The following is a 20,524-nucleotide window of genomic DNA, read 5'->3' on the forward strand; positions in this document are numbered from 1 at the left end:
TTTTTTGTGGTTCCTGCATCTTACAGAAGTTTGTTCAGCGCTTCCGCTTTCTGTGATTCATACTCGCCAGTCATGTGTTGAAGCTGTGTGTTTTACTTCAATAGCTACAGTAGGTTGTGCATATGTACAGTAGTAATAATCCAAAATGTTAGCAAATTTATATTCATTTTAAGCACTTGATTTTATTGTCTTGATTTATTGGGTATATTTCCTAAAGCATTTAACAGCAGGACACAAACACTCATTCAAACAAACATTTTTCAGAGCCTAATTCAGACCATTCTTCTTCCAGGAGGATGAGACAGCACAGTTATCACGACTGCATTAAAGCCATGAGAACACTTATTTTTTACAGTGTGGCTCCAGCCGCACACTCGTGTGTGTCTTATTCAGTGTGATGATAGACTTACAGAATAGATATTGACAGTCAGACTGTTGGGGCTTTTGCTGCTGTAAATAACTTACTCATTAGTTACTTTGTGAAGTCTCTCCCTGCTCGGTTCAGTCAGCTCAGAACTGTCCAAACTTTCCTGTTTACAACCCCAAATCTCCCGGAGTGCGATATCGCTCTCATGTTGTGATTGTTTGTGACTGTTCAGCAACTGAACTGTCTTTGTGCCTGGGAGTGTAAGACGGGGTGTGAAGCAAACCCTCCCCAGCACTAATGCTCCAGCTTGCAGCTAACCTGAGAAAGACACATGGTGGCAGTTGCTGTGACAGGGAGATTTTCTCATCTTCTGTCAAACATTGTTGCACAAACAAACAGAAACGCTGCAGCTGAGAGCCACTTCTAATTACTGGCAGTCTTCCCATGCTGCTTTATTTTGATTTGCTGTTTGGAAAAAAATATCCTCATGCACATTAAGCATCTATTTGACTGGGTGAATCAAGCACCTTTAGTCACTATAATATCCTGTCAGAAGGTCACATTAGCCACACTCAGCCTCACCTTCTTTTCCACTCCTTCTGAACAGAGTAGCACTGCTGCCTGAAATGAAAAGCAAATATTAATATTCGCTGGTGTTACTCTGGAATGTAAAATATGGGAGGCCCAGGGAGGTGTTGTACATTCCCCATTTAATGACACATTTGCTTAACTGCTCTGTGGGCAGTTTTGTTTTTCAAATAACGGTGTCATGCAATGTCTGTATGGCACAAATGACTTTCAGGCTTGTTTTTTTGCTTTTTTTATTCACAATATTACAAATATAACCACCTACACTATGACTTTTTATAATAATGACTGAATAAAGATATATAAAAACCTTGCTCTTGGAATGAGTCAGGGCTTAATCAAAAACTGACGGGCAGTTTGGCTCCATTTTTGATGAGACAAGCACAATCATTAATCCAAATTGTGAGCAATGACATTTCAGTTCGATTAATGACATTTGTGACCAAAGATGGACAACTTTGGGCAAAGTATTTACACATAATTGCCTAAAGCCACGATTCCCACCTTGAAAAGCGGGTTAGTATTGAAGTGTCTTTATGAGAGGAAGGGAGAGATTGCTCTGTGATGATTATTTTAAGTCCAATAGATGGTCTTCGCAGCAGTGGTCCTACATGAGACCAATTACACAATGGGGAGATGTAGTAAATATGAAATAGGTGGTCCAGGGTGACATTAATGGAGTTTACCCTGGGACAGGATAGAATCAAGGTGCCTCAGCCATATTAACCAATATGTCTGTGTTTGCGCACGGAACAGCTGATCGAAGATAATGATAGTGTCGCCAAAATGCACTAACCGCTAACACGATTGGGTGCAAACCCTCGCTTCTCTGTTGACTCCTCCCTTTTGTGATGTCTGCTCCAAAACAACAACCAAAGAAACAACATGCATTGGCTCCACATGGGTTGTTGATTCCGCTGGCTCTGTATCTGCTAAGTGTGTAAGTGTGTTCCTTTCAGTACAGATGGAGCACTTGGGAGGTTTACACTTGGCAGACGTCCCCTCGCCCATTTTGTGTAAAGGAGGCAGGCAGCGGATTTTTCCGAGGACTGACTTGAATTCGATTGATCGTAGCATCGGTTGTTCACTGTAACCGCCCCTCCGCCCATGAGCCGTGACATGACCTTTGAAACACGCCACTCCTCCTTGTTGGCTTTCCTCAGCCCTGCCGTCCAGATTTAAAAGCATGTTGGTGTTTATGCACACAGAGCTATAATGAGCCATCATACCATGTGGACGAAGGGGCTGGGTCCTCTGCGCCACACAAATAAGTGGCAATTTGGCCATCTGCTTGGATTCTTTCGGTCTCCCTGGAGACCCCCATCTGCCTTTACATTATCAATTACAGTTCAGACACTGCTGTTCCCCACGCGACCACGGGCCTAGGCTGCGTTCACAGAGGAGTGGGCCATTGTTGAAGCATTAGAAGCGTTGTTTGTGCACATGTGTTGTTTCACGTGTGATTGCTGAATTAGTGAGAACTTATTTTTCTTATATTTCTTGCATGTTTCTTGCCAGTTTAACTTTGTGCCAGATGATATTGTGTTACAGAAAACCTCACTTGTTTGTAGATATTTTTGGATGACTGTCCTGTTAAGTAAGTCACATAAAACAGTAGGCATTTGAGTTGTTCAAAAATTATAGTCAGGCATTATTATGACACAAATTAGTTTAAATATGTCTAAATCTAATGCAACATTATTAGGTAAATCCTAATTATTTGTTTTGATTCATCATAATTATACGCAATTCTAGAGAAATTTTGCAAAAGCTTATTCCACGATTTTCTGCTTATGTCGGTGCTTGTCATTTGCCACTTACAAACTTCCCTCTGTCTAAAAACTGTTCATTTGAACTGTGCGGTCACACATCCTTAAACCTTAATGCCACAAACACTGTTGCAACATCCGTGTAGCAACTCCAGGTTTATACTGCGTATCTGCACAGCTGTGTGTCTTTTTGGCTCGGTCTGTTTTCAGCCTGGTACTCTGTGGTGAGACTGTTGAATGTGAGGAGACACCAGCTTGAGAATGAGAAGCACCTTTGTTCTGCGGTTTCCAGGAAAAGCGGCAGGGCTCTCATGGGGACAGGTATGTGTGGGAAGAAGACCCTTGTCAGATGCATGGCGCCTCATTAATATGGAGACAGGTGTTCTTTTGATGAGTTCATAAGCAGTTCACCAGCAGCCTGGAAGTAGTGCACTTTACAAGGCTGCTCAAAGATCTTTGACATCTGAGGAGAGCCAGCAGAGCCAATAATCCCGCTTTCAGAATGTGAGTCTTTCCTCTGAGATCAATCCCAGATCGAAACATCAAATGGAACCGCTGCTTTTCTCTTCATGCCCCCCCCCCCTTGCAAAAATCACTTACTAGATGGTATTAGACAAGTTTAGCAAAAGTGTCATTACCACTGGGAAGACTGGATGGTTAGATTTCTGCCAAATGTGGAATATCTTCCACCAGTCTAAGCCTATGGTTAAGAGCACAGCATTATTGATAAGACTGTGCTCCGGGTCCAGCACCGTGCCCACGGGCCCAGACAGAAGCAATCCACAGAAGTGGGCTTTCATGTTCATCTATGTACAAGAACAAAGCGAGGATTAGGTTTGGGCCTTTCATCCACAAAGCAGCAGGAGTATTTTTATTTTTTAATTTTTTCACTCGCCCCCTGGAGGCGTGCGCTCGGCTGGAGCCATTTCAGATGTGCCGCAGCACCGTCACCTCTGTCAGCCTCCGACGATGCCCCACACTGTGCCGAGCCGAGCGAAGGGGAGTGTGGGAAAGGTTCTGCCACTAATAGGCACCGTGGCACTTAGCTTATAACTTTGCATTAGATGCCCTTTGTACTGTATATGAATTGTTATGAGTCACATTCATACTCACAGGTTGACGGCCTGTTGGAATAAGCTGCTTCCTGTGCTCTGATAGAAAGTCTGCTTCACTGTTTCTAGCTCTGCCTCTAATTTAAACAGATGTCTTATTTTGATGGTAGACTGCTCTGTTTCTATTGACGCTGTCATTTCTGGAGGCAGGAGTGGGTCCAAAGTTAAATTGTAGATATGTTGGGAATCATGTTTCATCCGTCCTTAAGGTTTATAAGTAGATTACCTTTTGTAATTCGTTTTGTTACACCAGTCAATAAGCATCCAATGCAAATGTGGTTCATTTGTATTTGAATTGATGTCCTGTCCCCATTAACTTATGCCTCTAATGCATTCTGGTACATTAGTAAATAGACCTGCCGGATTAATCATTAGTTCATTGGGATCATTTGCTTTCCACGTGCTTAATCGAATCTCTGACATTGGTAATAAGGGCAGACTTCACCTGGCTCCATGGACACTCAGAAACAAAGGAGGGAGAATCATTTCAAGGAAGTGTTACTTGTTTTGTTTCTGTTGTGTACTATATTTAAATCCGTAATGCAGCATTCACAATGGATAGTTTGGCACTGTTTCTCATAGGCTGATATTTATGTAATGAAAAAGTTTTTTGCTTGACAGAATTCACTTCATTTATTTGATGAACCTTTGTGTTCTTGTAGCTCTTTCCCTCACACACCCTGATAATTAATGGCTTTTATGTCTTGAGAATAAAACCCCTAAATAGGATCTTTGTACATTATTTATTTATTTCTAATTAATTGAGTTCAAGAAGACTATGTCTTTTGTGTCTCCTAATAAGACGCCTCCAGTCCTGTGTAAAAGCTGCATGAATGCTACTTTCCTTGAAGTTACAGTTTGGAATAAAAACAGTACAAAACAGAAAAAAGTCCTATTTACTGTAAGTTTTGACTTTATATTCAACTGGTCAATTGATTATAGACTCCAAAGATTTTCACCCACTCTCATGACATAAAAGTGTGAAGCTGTGAACATAAAAGCTAAAGGGACCCTGCATCATTGGTCTGTGGTGTAATTCGTCTGCTAGTGCAGCAGGAACATGTCATCACGTCTTGATTCAGCACCACCACAGATGACACATGGGGTCCTCGCATGTCTAGCAGTCAGAGTAGTAAATTAGTAAGGGCAATGTATGCTGCGACTGGTGCTGCGAAGTGTTGAGGATGAGCTTAGTGAATACATTGAGAATAACTGGGCTGCAGATGAGGCTCTTTAAGCAGTATACAATGCTAGAGATAGTGATTCATATCAGCTTTTAATGCTTTGCAACATACTTAGTAGCTATTTTGAGATAAATGATCTGGACTTAGGCCCATCCTGTGTGAAGCTCATGACTTGGAATACAAATCCCATGTAATCATGTGTTTGTGTGTGTATGGCTGCATTAATGTTAGGAGAGCAGCTCCCGTAAAGTTTCACATTCGGGATTGAAATGAAAGTTTAAGATCGGGTAAAGATGCTATCTGACAGCAGGTTTCTTTGTCTTTCACTCATCAGCTGGTACAGTAGGACGTGTCGACCGTGGTCCCTCCAAACAAAGCAGCCCATTGTAAATATACCCTTAACCCATAACCCACCCGATCAGAACTTGTGTGTTTCTTTTGTTTTCTAGCCACCCCCGAAATACATCAATCTCTTTAATGGGTGTGTTTTTTTCTAGCGGGTAACGTGGTGCAGAATATAGCAACACCAGGGCAACAGGAGCATAGATGGAGTCAGGCCACACAGGCCTTTAAAAAGCAAGATTAATAACCGAGTCCAGATGATCTCATAGTTAAGTGTTTTCTGTTGTATTTACGCATCCGCCTGCGCTGTCGGGCTTCCGCTCGTCTCTGAGAAATGGAACCGACACATCCTGACACTAATGCATCACTGAAAATATTTGAAATGAATAAAGCTCATGCTTCCTACAAACAGAGGGACAGGCATTACAAACACTCCGTTTGACATTGACACAATGGCGCCTCTGCTCAATGCAAATACTGTTATTCTCCCCCCCCCCCTCTCCTTTTGATGGAGCAGTCACAGAGGGGACAGTCTCTCGCACTCAGTGCAAACTAATGAGACATGTTAATGACACAAGACATTTAATTCAATACATGTATAATTCATAATAATTGATTTTCCCAGTTTGAGGCTGTACCTTTTGTGAGAAAAATTATCCTATTAGGCCAGTTTTAATCCAAATCTACGCTGTCATAACACTCGGTGCTTATTGCGCCTCGCGCTCAGAATTGTCATAAGCATTTCAGATTGATTGTTCACACACGGGGGAATGAACTTTGGTTCATGAATGCCACTTGTGTGATTTACAGTAGGTAAGTCGGCGTATCACCTTTAGATTCCAATAGCTAAAGGCGTGTATTAGCAAAACAAATGTTCAAGATTAAAATTTCCATAATAGGCAATTCATTTGAAATATCTGCTTAATCTGTTTCTTTTCTATCTCACTTCTGTTTGTCTTTGTCTCGCTGAGGTATGAGATGAGTTCCTGGAGCTCTAAAATCCCATTTCTTTGTGATAATTCTTTACATTGCTGTCATGAAAGACTATGAAATATGGTATAATTCCTATCAAACCATATCAAGGAATCCATGTCTAAGAAACTGCTCTCATGGTATAATACTCAGTCCAGTCAGATGTATTTAGTTGCTTATTGTTATTTTTATTTCCATTTTTTTTATAACTTGGCAAATCTTTAGAAGAAGGTGATACGTTGCATTCAGAGTCCTTTTTATCTGTGCGCTGTTTCCTTCTTCCCATTTCATTTTCAGTTCCTCTGACAATCCAAAGACTTGTACGTCAGGCCAAGCAGTAGCTGAAATCGTCCACAGATGTGTGTGTCTGTAAGTTTGTGACAGATGCTTGACCTGACCAATGTTAACCGGAGTAGCTTTGAGGCGTAGAGCTCGGTGTATTGTTGAATGGCTGCACAAGTGAGACATGTCATCAATATTACCTCCATAATAACGCCAGCCAAGAAAGCTTTTATCTGACTTCATTGGTAGATGACAGAAAATGGATTTCTTAATCAGGCGTTTTCCCAGTGGATGTGCTGCCTTCCACCTTCATCAAACCATATTGTTGCATAATAACTAGCTGCATCCTGGCCTCTGATATTTGTTTTATGAAAAATACACAAAGGTCTTTTCGAAATTACAGGGTATGGAGCAAATCTATGGGGATGAGGAGTTAATAGCCGCTCGTCTGTAGACAAGCATGCGATCACATGCTCATCCTACACACCACCACCTCTGCATTTACTCTGCAGCATATTATTTCAGTCAGCGGCTCTCTGACAGTGGGAGTCCTTTTGTATGAATACAAAATGCAGTGACCTCATGCAATTCCAATGAATTTATCGTCTTTGCGTGATAAAGATTTCAGCACAAAGTGTTTCCGTCGTGAAATCCATGCGTGTGACAGTGATGCTTGTGGCTCAAAGGACTGTTAAGGGCCTCTGCGAAGCATTGTTGCATAGCATTCTAACCAAGCAGGGGATTTTGATAAATAAGAATTGAATTTAGTTCCAGCTGTGACATGTTGATTGATCAAAAAGCTCATGGCTAAGGCCTCCCTCCTCTCCCGTCTTATTTATCCTTGGTCAAATGGTTTCAAAATCAATACTAGCCTTGTATGCAACCTTTTCTGCTGCGGGCACTCGAGGAGAGGGGGGAAAAAGCGAGAGAAAAAGAAAAACACCTGCTCTCTTGGTGATTGTTACTAATTTTTCCTGTCAAACATTTGAACACAGAATAATTATTTGCTGTGTGGTTTCAGGGCACAACAGATTATTGTACAATCCATTTAGATAACTTCTGAGCGGGGCTGGAAAATGAAACCGCCTCAAACCACACGAGTCAAGCTGGGAAAGTGATCTATCAGGCGCTGCAGTGAATAAGTCAACTTAAGGATCCTATGGCCCTGGTGCAGCCGGATTCCTCTTCTTAAAGTAAAAGCATGGCCCTTGTCATACTGCCGATGAGAATTTTTAATTTGATTATTTTTATATTATATGTATTTTTGTATGTTTTATTTTACTTTTGGCTGTCTGGTTTGGGACAGTTTTTATGCTTTGCTAAGGTCACTAATTTTTGTCCAGATCTGTGCAAGATTTCACCTGATGATGAAGTCAATTTGACTTTTTTCAGCATGATCAGTGCTGCCGCCGTCTAAAAGCACAGAAGGGAACCACTATTGGATAAGTAGTGTGGTGATAAGTAACCGACCTCCAGAGTTTATAAAAAGAAGAGGACATTTTTGAGAAGTTTACAGGAGTCAACAGGAAGGACTCAAGTCAAGTGTGAGTTTATTGCTGTCAAAGATGGGGCTGTTCTGACCACCAACCTGTCCTAACAGCTGTAAGCACAGATCTCTTGACTTCCTCGAGGCTGTGGCTGCAGATGGCCACCAGGGTACCACAGAGGGGTGAACAGGACACACGTCATAACATTGTCTGCCCCGTGATTTGTGGATTTGGTCTCAGTGAATTTTTTGAAGTAATGGAAACAAAAGGAAAAGAATTGCAACAGATGTACTCTGCAATAGTTTGTTCAGGTGTACTGGGACCTAGTTACTCAGTGAAACAGATGGAAACTGTAGGTGAGCTGCTGGGGAATCAAAGCGTGCCACTTCTGGTAGGATGAGTTCTGGGTTTCTTGCTCCATAAATTTAAAATGGAGGGGGCGAGGATCTAAACCCACCTATTTAGACAGCTGGAGGACATTTTGTTTGCTCTGAAATGTCAGTCGTCTGTAACCATTAGCGAGGAAGATCCAGGAAGTGGCTGTTTCTATGCTTGGCGATTAGTCGGAATGAAGGGCCGGCCGTGCCAAACCTTGTTCCGCCTCGGTCAGCACACGTAATTATTATTGTTTTGGAAATCCATTACAGTCCAGATGAAGGAGCTGAAGAGTTTGTTTGAGAACGCCTGACTTTTGCTCGTAATTTATGCAGCTGCTCAGACATATTGTCGTTCACACTGAAAGCTTCGGCTTTGTGGGATTTGCTTTTTTTATTTCACACTCAGGATACTTGGCAGATAACTTTGTTAAATGCTGACATTGCTAAATTTATTAATTAAAAGACAAATTGGATGTGAATTTTGATTACATCTATTGTATTTATGAAATGTATTTCATATGTACCCAATGTTGTGTGAATGAGCCCATAAAGTGTTCACACAACAGTAGTGGCAGGGCTCAAGACACACACTGCAAGTATACATTAATTGTGCATGAAACTAATTAAATTGTCAGGATCCGGGTTCATTCATTAATTATCATTTGACTATTAGATATTCTCTGAAAAAATCTCACTATAGTGAAAGACATTCAGGACTTTGCTGTGGCAGGTTTTGGCTAAAAGACTGAATCCAGAACGAAATTCTTTGTTCAATTAGTGGAGTTGATTATACATTTGAAAGTCATTGATTATAGTGGATGTGCTGTCAGCATCCTCATTATTCCCTTTGGAGGATAAGAGTGCTTTGTCAAGATGCACGATGAGTCGATGATGTGTACCTCTTAGCGGTATGACATCTTCATCCATCATTGAAATTTTGGATCTCTCAATCTGCAGGTCCCCGGCTCTCAATCATGGCGTCTTCCGCCGCTGACAGGCGCCACTGTAACCCGCCAGTGAAGCCACAGATGAGCTCTCTATTAATGAAACAATAACATATCACACAATACAAATGAGAGTGAAGAAGTGAGAGCACTTCAGAAATGCCCAGATAATTAGACTGTCCGGCAGCAGATTGATGGATGCACTATAATTACCTTTGTGTTATTATTTCAGGGCCAGACAAAAAGAAAAAAGCTGCTTTCTCTGCGTTGAGCTGCACTGATTCATTAATCTCATTAATGTGTGGAATTAATATCATTTTATCAGACATTCCAGAGTTGCTGGTGGGGCGTGTGGCTAGAGTCATGATTCAGAACTGTCAGCGGGAGGGGATGCATCAGTCCCCCTCAACACACTGTCAGCTCATCTGCCTTCCAGTCTGGAGATGGGTAAGTGTACACAACAAATATAAAGCTGTTTCCCTTTAGTACTCATTTGTTTATTGTCAGAGCTATAGCTCTATAACTCTTATGTCTCTGTTGTCTTCTTTTCGTCCAAAAAATTCAAAAGTAGACCCCTGTTGGTGCTTTCAGTGTAGAAATAATAAAAAAGGATATATAGTAAAGATGTGGATATTTTAACTGTTCACTGCTGTTTTAGCAACGCTACAGACATGCGCTTTCACATTACTATGTGTGCATATTTATATTTTGCACTCATAACACCTTATCATTAACACATGTAAATCATTTCATAGTTATAAACAATGCTACAGTATTGAAAGCCAACACTCATTCTTTGTGATGATCAGTAAATGGCATTGACTTATCACTGTTTAAGTTGATATTGTGAATAACAGAGGCTTCAGCTTAACATGTGTGTGATAGTGAGAAAAAGAACTTTCATTTGCAGACAGTTTTTTAAGGTCTGGCTCGGCTTAATTCTCCACCTGCATGTCTGTCGATTGATGATTAGCTACTGTAGCAGTGTCCGGTGACAGTGAGGGAATTCGTTGATATGAAACCAAGAAATTGAACCATAACAAACCAGAACAACTAAGCTGCAAATGCTCTATTTGTATATTATTCAAAAATGATGTTAACATACGAAAGCTTCAAACAATCGTCCCGCTCTATTTATATATATATATCAGTGCTGTCTTTAGAGCTTCAAGATCATATCCTATCACATCGCAGGTGGTTTAGTTTGTCGATGGGAGGAAATGGGATCTTTACACCCAATTAGAGGTGAAGTGACTCAGAGTTTACATGTAGGATATCCCGTGACCCCAGAGTAATGACTTCCAGACTGCAGGTGGTCCTGCTCTGGTGTGGCAGTGATAGGACTCCATAAACAGACTTAATCACATTCCAGCAGTACTCCCCCCCCCCCCCCCCCCCCCCCCCCCCCACACTCACACACACACACACACACTCACACACACACACCTCTCTCTCTCTCTCTCGCTCACACTTTCTCACTTTCTCGCTCTCTTAACTTTTGCATGGTCACGTGTTTTTCTGTATTTTATTTTATTTTATTTTTAGTTTCACTTCCTTCCTTCAGTACTCATGATGTACCTTATGTTGAAAGGCTTTCTTCAATAATGTGCCCCTCTGTACTTTGTACCATTTCTTCTTATCTTAGTCAGTTTGTTTCACATATGTACTGTACAGTACTGTGCCTACTCTTTTTTTTCCTACACCAGATGAAGTCGTCATATCTCCGGCCTACACACACTCATGCACAGACATGTAGTAATGTTAGGCTACTTTGTCATATGTTAACCATGTGGAGAAACGTCTGCAGACTATTGGGGGTGGTTGAGTGTGTGTGTGCGTGCATGTGTGTGTGTGTTGTGGTAAACTTGACTCAGTCTTACGCGCAGAAATCACGGTAGGCAGCGTGAGTCGTCACAAAAAACAGCTGTTCACACGTCCTTTCTCTTTTTAATGGCACTTCGTGGTGTCCCATAGGTCATCTGGATTTGGAATACAACAGCCACTCCTCCAAGTACAAACAGGATTTTCTGGTAATTGTTTTCAGATTTCTTTCCCTTCCCTCTATTCATTGAAGCTTTTTTGCAGACCTTAATAACAGTAGTACTGTATGACTGCCCACATGACACAATACAGTACTTGCAAAGTGAGGTGGTTTTAAAATTTAGAACTGGCTTCCTGTGTACTTGTGGTTCATCTCTTCACCATTCTTGGCCATTGAATATACAGTATATGTGCCTACTGTATCATCTTCTTTTTATTATCAATAAAACATAAGGGGCGGCATGGTGGTGTGGTGGGTAGCACTGTCGCCTCACAGCAAGAAGGTTCTGGGTTCGATTCCCGGAGGCGGACCTCATGCCTTTCTGTGTGGAGTTTGCACGTTCTCCCCGTGTTTGCGTGGGTTCTCTCCAGGTTCTCCGGCTTCCTCCCACAGTCCAAAGACGTGCATTAGGTTGATTGGCCTCTCTCCATTGCCCGTAGGTGTGAGTGTGTGAGTGAATGGTTGTCTGTCTATGTGTTGCCCTGCGATGGACTGGCGTGTACCCTGCCTCTCGCCCGTAGCCAGCTGGGATAGGCTCCAGCACCCCCGTGACCCCGCACTAGGGAGTAAGCAGTTAAGAAAATGGATGGATAAAACATAACAGATCACAGCTAAAATCTCTGGCATATGTTTTTACAGTTGTTCTGAGATTTTGATACATATGCCAATGTAAAAAAACATTAAATAGCAAATAATATTGTCCACATATACAGATTAAAATACTACAACATTTCAGGAAATAACATACAAGTCTTGTGTATAGTGAAACTACTGTACAACAGCATCTGTCATATCTACTAATCGGGAGCTGACACTGACCCACGTGCACAGGGAAGAGAGACTTCAGGTTGCCTCCCACCTGTCATTCAAATGTCATAAATGAACGCCTCTCTTTGATAAGTGTAATATTTTTTATCTGAAGTTCATTTGGGAGACTCTGACCATACTAGGAGCTTTGATTGGACAAAATGACACATTTTACTTGAAATAAATCTAGTTCAAAGACATTATTAAGCTAGAAAGGTTCATCTCCACGAAGGGATGTCCTCTGCTGTCCAGAGCTGAGCTGTCCTTTTCCGATGTTCCAGTTTGGGCTGTTGTTGATACAGTGTAGCGGAGCTGTTGAGCCACGCTTGAGACTGTCATTGGTCGGGAGCGGGGTGGACAGTAGGAACCTGTGAAACCTGCCATCCGGGCCCTAATAGCAGGTCATTAATCATGTGAGGCTGCTGGGCTGTGAACAGCCCTGTGTTTCTTTTTGCCATTTGGCCATCATGTAGAGGTCCCTTGTATAGTTCAGGATTCAAAGTAATGCTGGAAACAGTTTGCTCATACACAAACTTTAGTTTACATTTATTATTACAAAAGGACTGTGTTGTCTTTTTAACGAGGGATGTTAAATTAATTAAATATGTTAATTATCTACTTAGAAGAAAATACAAATTCTCACCTAAAACAGCCAGGTTTTGTTTTGTTTCTTTGCTGTTGTGTATTTAACATTGTTTACAGGGCACAGTTTAGAACTTAACAGTGCTTCTTCACCACTTTACCTAATCTGTCTTTTGACATTAAATTATTCCAACTCACCACTGGGAGTTTAAACTGACTGATATGAATTAGAAGTAGGAGTATATCTGAAAGCTGAAAATCATGACCTTCTTCCAGCAACTATTGATTTCAGCAGCAGAAAATCCATAGTAGCTGATTTGTGAACCATTAAGTTTTGAACCCAAAGCTCATAATGTTCATATTCACAGCTTTGCTCTGTGCTGATGAGGCTGAGGGTGGGATAAAGAGGCAGTGGGTTAGGGCATTAGATGCTGGGGGCTTAGAGGCAGCCTGTAAGAAAATGAGGGAAAAGCGTTGGAGGGACTTAAGATCATTAAACAAATCAATTCAACTCTATGTGGAAGATTGCCTGCACAAGCAATAAAACAATGAGGGAGGCGCACTAGGGGAACAATTTGTTATTATTATATTCAGAAGTCAGTTGTAATAAATCTTTTAATTTATTGAAGTATTGCAAAAAAAGCACTGGCTGGGGCCAGATCTTATGAGATAAACCCAAAAAATCATGTTAGGTCTCTAAATACCACCATCCGTTGGATGTTTAATTTGTTAAATTTATGACTACTAGACTCTGAGGGAAGTACTGTATGATTGCAGCACAGCCAAATACTGGCTGGGTGTTTTACCACTGTATGATATAAACTAACCCATTTATAAATGGAGAATCAGTAAAGCATGTCAAAAATAATATCACATTACATAAGTGTGTTAATATTTTCACTGACCCCTGTAACATGAAATTTATTTTTTATGGCAAGCAAAAAAACCTCCAACATCATTCTTTATTCATCTATTAGTGTCTAAAGTTATGTAGTAAAAAGATGTTGACAATGAAAATCAAGCATTTAACTAAAGTAGATGTTTGGCTTTGTTTTGTTTTCATCCCATAACTGTAGCATATGGAGATATTATAAATAAGACCTATTCATACTGTTTTAGCTGCATCATGCTTGTTCTGCTGACAGTGTTTAAAGTGCAACATAATGATTTTTGCCCATCAAGCCTGTTGTTCTTCACTGTCAACAACTCTTTTTAATATTGCAAGTACTGTAGCTCTCATGCAAGCTGAATGCGCCCCTGTCAGACTGGGGGGAAATGGCAAGGACAGAATCCTGAGCTGAGGTGGAATGAAAAGATAATTAGCCATTTCTAAAAAATGGACCCATTATAGCAGAGGTGTCAGAAAAGTCATGAGCAGACATTAATCAAAGCCTGCATCACACATTCTCAGGTACACACGTTCCTCTCTCTCGGCCGTAACGCTAACACTGTGTAGATGTGTAAACTGTGACAGAGCTCTAGGGAAACACTAATATGTTTTTCATACATATTTTGATTTCATCTTGCTGTGGGCCTGAAATGAAAATTGCATGTGACTCACAGAAAGGCATTGAGATCTCCTGGACGTTGTCCATCTGTCTGCAGTAATTGAGTCTTTTAGGGGGAGGGACAGTTGAGCCATTTACTTCAGGTGCCTTTTATAAAGGTTCCTCTGTTCTGAAGCCAGTGCTTTGTTAATTGTTGAGTTTGTGTAATGGGTTGTTTATTGTTTACATGCAGAAAAAAATACCCTGTACTGTTCTATTCTGCATTGTCTTCATGTAAAGGGTGAGAAGGACGCTAAGCGATTCAACATGATGTCATCCTAAGTATTCTGCTGGAGACCCCCATTCTAATGGGAAACATCCCTGTAGAAATGTTGATATGCAGTCTGATCTGCAGCACATATTTTCCTGACTCCCTTCAAGATGTGTTGAGTGGCGTCCTAATCAAAAATCAATGTGCCCACTTGAGGAGACCCACAAGGCTTCTGTAGCGGGTTATGTAATCTGATAATGTCAATCATAACTGTGTTAGGGGCAAACCATCTGACTTTCACAGGACTGGGGTCAGTGAGTAGGGGGGAGGCAGGGTGAGGGAGACTTGGCCTCCCGTGCCATCAATTACCACTTATTATGGGGAGGCTCACCCTGCCAGAGAGCTGTGTAGCACCTCTACCATAAATAATATTAACAGGGCCAGCCTCATCAATCAATACAAGCACAGTTGTATTGCTGCAACCTAAATGGCAGCTTCCATGACTCTCCAGCCTCGATCAATGGCGATGGCTCCTCTAGAGTAAATCTAGCTCTTTTTGAGCCCTGGGGTCTTCAGCCTTCCTCATCCAGTCATCTTCATCCCCCAATTCTGGGACTTTTTGTGTCTGTCTTGCTTGTGTGATGCACCCAACCACTGCTGCAATCTGAGTTAGACTAAGAAGACAGACACAAGTCTGAGAAATATGTTTAATGCTGTATAATTAATGAGCCACTTAATGATTTTCACACATAGTGAAATCGTAATGGGGCTTACTGCGTTTACAGATCCAATGTCCGCGTTGAACCTAAAGTGCACGGCCTGTGGTGGTTCAGGAGGTGGATGATATTAGCAGCATAATTACGGAAACAAATAATTAGCAAGTCGAGTGCAAAGATTAATTGGCCTAATCATCAGCGTGTGACCTTAGCTCTTACAAATCACTCTCTGTGATGGCCACCTCCACCATAAGTGACTCATTCACGCAGGGAATCACTGCTTGATGCCCAGCAACTAGTCAAAGAGGAAGTGTCGTTGGCAACCTTTGTCTTGTGACTGTTATTTGGCCAAAGCACAGTAACAGGTTGCCAGCTTTTAAATGAAAAATGTGTCCTGGTGCTGATAAAATGAACCCGTGCAGTGAGTTTAGTTCAGCACTCAGTTCACATTGGTTTACATGATGCACAATAAGGACAGTTACGTACAGTAAACAACTACTGAACTAAAACATGGCTGCAACTTTATGATGGTGATAAAACAAAAGGCAAAGGTTGATTTATTGTAGATTAGTCAGTATCTGAATTTATGCCGCTCTGGGCGACAGGGACAAAAACCTTTGTATTACAAGCTTTTTTACTGCAAAAACAGCACCAACAACAGTTTTCAGTCCAACCTCAGCAGTGACTTCAAACACTGGCCTACTCTGACCAGCGTCTTTAAAGTTTGAGCAGGCCGTCCCCAGAGAGTTCTGTGCTTCAGACAATTTGTAAAACAGGAGAGAGTAACCCTCTCTCCTGTTTTACAAATTGTGAATCGGAAGCCAAAGGATGCTTCTGTGGTCCTGGCTAAACCTGAGCTCAGACACACGGATTCACCACCACTGAGAGATAGAACAGTTGAGGTTTCAACCAGTTTGTAGCCATAGTGTAGGTTCTTACTAATACTGTAAAGTGTCAGTACAGAAATACAGTAGTTGCTTTTGCAGAATCTGACAGACACAATGGGGTGATGGGGGGTTCCTGCCAGCTATAGAACAACACAACTCCATGACAGGATCACAGAAAGATGCACCTCGTGCTCACAGTCCAGACTTGAGGCTCATCTCATGCTTTCTCTGTGGAATACAAGTGTCAATCGACTCACTAAGTCTGGTGTCAACCAAACACAGCTGAGACATATTAGAGAAGAGGGCAGACATTTCAACAGCTTGTTTTCAACCAGGAAGTGCAAATATAGTAAAAACAAATGTCTAATCATTGCTAGGCTTGAAAATAAAAACACCTCAGCAATACAACTGATGAGATTAGTTCTACTGTTCTGTATGTATTTGACTGTAAAATGAAGTTGAAGTTTGTTTAGAAATGAACCTATAAGTGTAAGTTGCTCCAAAGACTATGTATTTGAAACTGCGTGCTAAAAGTACACGTGTTTTGTTTTCAAAAAGTTTCATTTTGATCATTTTCAGAAGAGGAAAGCCCAAACCACTCCCTTGATGAGTTTGTACAGTTTGACATGAGCACTGTATTTACCTCCAGTAACCGTCACAGTTGGCTGCAAGCTGTCAAGTCAAGATTTACGAGCGGCTGCGTGAAACGGACATAATTTCATGGTAAAGATGGGCAGTGTTATTGCCATTTGATTATTGAACCTTTTGGGGCAACTGGAAAAAAAGTCTTTACTGTGGATTAGCATTCAAGTTGAAGCCAATTATTTATGTATAATCCAGAGCCATGTTTTGAAATCCGCCTCTACTTTTAAACATTGTAAACAATGGCCATCAATCATAACCCTTGGCAGCTGTAATTGCTACCAGAGACGGGGAGCTAGTTCGCTGCCACTTAGTCTGCGATTCTGTGCCAGTTTTATTTAACGTAAATGTCATTTTTTAGGTAAATGAGGAGATAAACTGTCTTTTCTGAAAACCCAGTGGATTTGGCTGATTTAAGATGAAATTAGTTTCATAATATGTAATATGTTTTGTGATGTAGAGTTTTAACAATGTTTGTTATACTTTTGCAGTAAATTGCCCGTCATAAATATGGCATGACGATTTGGCTGTTAGTCTGTAAAACCTCCTGTGTGCGTGTTTGGCCTTTGTTCTTCAGTTTATTTTATTGCATATACAGAGGCTCATACACAAAATACAGGTTATTGACAGGCAAGTGGTAGAAGTGTGGAAGGAACTAGGGATGGTGCTTAACAGCTCCTTTCACATTAATGAATAGAGAGGCATAGATTTTATGGAGCTGCGCTGTATTGACCTGTGGCTGACATCCACTTTTTAGTTTCATAACATAATCAGCACTTGACACATGATTATAATAACCTGATGCAATTTACTGCATTCTCTGCAAACACATTGATTTTCGTGAACAGCTCCCTGAACCAATTACATTAATATTGTCGCATAATTAGTTTACACATTACTAAATTACTGACAGATTAAAAGTGAAATAGCACGGTTCATACCCTGCCCACATAACTGCCAGAGAGGAAATTAATATGGATTCAGAAGGTCCTGGGAGACGTGGGCAGTAAAGAGGGGAAGGAAAGCAACAATCTATAAGGCGTGCTTGCATAAGGATATCCTCCCTGCAGGCTTTACAGGTGTTAGTTTTAGCTTGGATGTAATGAATATGATCTTTAATTAAATTTGCATGAAAATATCAATAGGCAGGGCTCCTGTGTGAGAGCTTACAGAACTCTGTTTAGTGTCCGTGTTCAACTACTCAGACTCACAGTCATGTTGCCTGATTATTGATGCATTGTTTTTTAAAATGACCTTTGAGCATATTTACAGTAATGTGTGTTTATTGTAATATTATTAGTAGTAGTTACTACTACTACTACTACCTACAGTACTAGTATAACACATGCTAAAGCACCATAGCAAATGTGAGTGATGTAAGTGTTCTGTAAGTTGTTTCTCAAACGCTCCTCACTTTCGGGCAGAGGACGGTCGGTTGGCAGATGAGCTGCTTGATGGCACACGAGCTCTTCAGCAGAAATGTATTGCAGTGACCTTTGGTGTCCACATTGATCCAGTGTACTGAGTGGTCATTTCCTCTAGAAACAAACATATATAATTGGTATTGGGTTCCAATGGTGCTCCTTCAATGTCTTGGGGATGCTTTGCAGCAATATAAATCAGTTCACACTTATAGACACGATATGGGCGCATTAGTGCTGACTGGTCATTTGAGGTAAGAATTCAATAGACCTTGATCAGGCACAACCCATCTATCTTCATCAATCCTCATATTCAAATTGTACACTGGAGCCTAATGTTGGTGCTTTTTGCTGGTTCTCATATTAGTTTTGGAAGTTGGTTGAATAAGTACCGATTTGCTTCAGCCTGACTGGGGACAGGTTTTCATCATTCTGGATGTCTTCCGCCTCTGAGCGACTTATCACATTAGTGGTGCACGCATGTCCATTTACTGACTGTATCAGAATATACATCAGGAACTGTGCAAGGTCCATTGGAAGGGAAGATGTAGTTTTAAAGGCTGAAGCCCACTTGCTTAAGTTGTGGATGAGACCTGCTTAAGGCAAAGCCCAAGTGATCATACTTTTACCAAAGAACAAATCGTTGGCAGCTTATTATGGGCTTTTTTTTATTCCCTGCACACCATTTTACCTGCTGCGTCTCATGTAGGGGTTTTATGATGCAATACAAGTCTGGTGTTTTACATATTGTCACTTATTTCTGCGGCTTATACTCTGTTAAAATGAGGTTTAATGTTATACTGTAGTACATTGTTTACACATTGCTCACACATAGTTCAGTTTTATTGGGGCACCTTTATTCAATTTAAGCTTAATTGCCTGCTTTTGTTATGAGTAGGAAGTTAAGTGAAGTAATTGCTTCAAAGTAATGGAAAAAGTGAAGTTTTCATTTTTAACTGTGAACCCTGTGTCCAGGGAAACGGCTGTTTTATTGGTCAGCGAGCCGGGCGCTAGTGGTTACCTGTCCACTGCGTAGTCCGGCTGTTTACTCAGCTGTAGGGCCTCTGTCTCCAGCGCAAGGGCAAAAGGAACAGGTCGCTAAATATTTCATTTCCCAAGTAAAACATGCTTCCCCTCATGAGCAGAAAAAAAGGAGCGGATCACAGTGATGAATGTGCAATCAGGCTGATTAACTTGTTATTAGCTGTCCAAGGGATCCACTGAAGGAAATGAGGGCAAGAATGGGAAACATTGTTTATGTCTCATGGTCTGTATTCCGTACTTTGTCACTCTGCTCTATGAATGTGATGTGAGGAATAGGCCACTGTGAACTTTTACCTCTGGAAGTTCAGATGGTGACGTGCTGCATCTCACCTGTTGAGTCATCTGGATGCCTTCATCCAAAGAATCAAAGCGTTACTATAGCACCTGTGACCCAGGTGAGAACTGAGCCTGTTACACTGTTACACTGTTATTCTCCTCTTGTTTTGCCAAACTCGAGCTCTGATATTTCCTCTTGGCTCTTCCTTCATTATTATTTTTTGACTCTTGTTTTACCAGCAGATGGTGCTGCAATCTCTTTACCCTGTATCTGCAGTGGAGCCAGACACCACATGCATGTAATCCCGGTCCAGCACAGACACGACTGCACGCTTTTGAAGGAAAAAAAAAAAAAAAGAAGTCAGACTTAGATCCTGCGTTGAGGCGAATGTTTGTTGAAATAACTAAATAATAAGTGGAGATTTCCTGGTTTTCTTTTTGCAGGGAAAAAAGAAAAAAAGAGCAAAGTTTCCTCAAAAGATGAACTTGGGTTGTTGTAGAATGACTCTTTTTGGTGCTTTTACTTTCTTCCTCATGTTGAGTGGGAACAGACAGTGTTTTCCGCTCTACAGTAGTTGCCTCGTACATGTGCAGAGAGGCTGCCGGTGGGCTTAGTGTTGGGCTGCTGCTATTGTGGAGCATGGTGGGTAGGATGGCTGAGCCAGATATCACAGCTAGCTGGATGGTAGGAGGCACTATGGACGTAAGTAAGAGCAGCACTCATTCAGCGCTACCGCGTCTTTCTTTGAGAGAGCAGAGGGAGCAGGACAGCATGCTGGAGTTCTTGTAACATGTTAATAATTAAGCTCGTGAGCATCTGCCATTGCCTTGTGATATCCAAGTGAGCAAGGTGGTGTACTTGTCATGCATATAGGTAAAATTATTTAACAGAACTAGTTCAATATTTTTCTTTTTTTTAATTTCTT

The 20,524-nt window shown here is 41.2% G+C and overlaps 1 protein-coding gene across 8 annotated transcripts in view; it reads left to right on the forward strand.

Annotated features, from left to right (window-relative positions):
* sall1a (spalt-like transcription factor 1a) overlaps window positions 1–20,524 on the forward strand; it is a 167,513-nt gene that overhangs the window by 49,703 nt on the left and 97,286 nt on the right. For 4 of the 8 annotated variants that reach the window (XR_008694120.1, XR_008694118.1, XM_055507212.1 and 1 more), the window contains one exon: window positions 9,750–9,871. The exons of 3 other annotated variants lie outside the window; for them this stretch is intronic. Coding sequence is in view for 2 of the 5 variants with exons in the window: in XM_055507212.1 (XP_055363187.1) it covers window positions 9,868–9,871 (4 nt within the window). In the remaining 3 variants the exon portion in view is untranslated. Of the gene's footprint in view, window positions 1–9,749; window positions 9,872–11,398; window positions 11,455–20,524 lie in introns of all 8 variants that reach the window. One more of the 8 variants, XR_008694119.1, reaches the window with a different exon arrangement.

The sequence above is a fragment of the Betta splendens genome, chromosome 3 (assembly GCF_900634795.4).
Source record: "Betta splendens chromosome 3, fBetSpl5.4, whole genome shotgun sequence".
NCBI classification, from domain to species: Eukaryota; Metazoa; Chordata; class Actinopteri; order Anabantiformes; family Osphronemidae; genus Betta; species Betta splendens.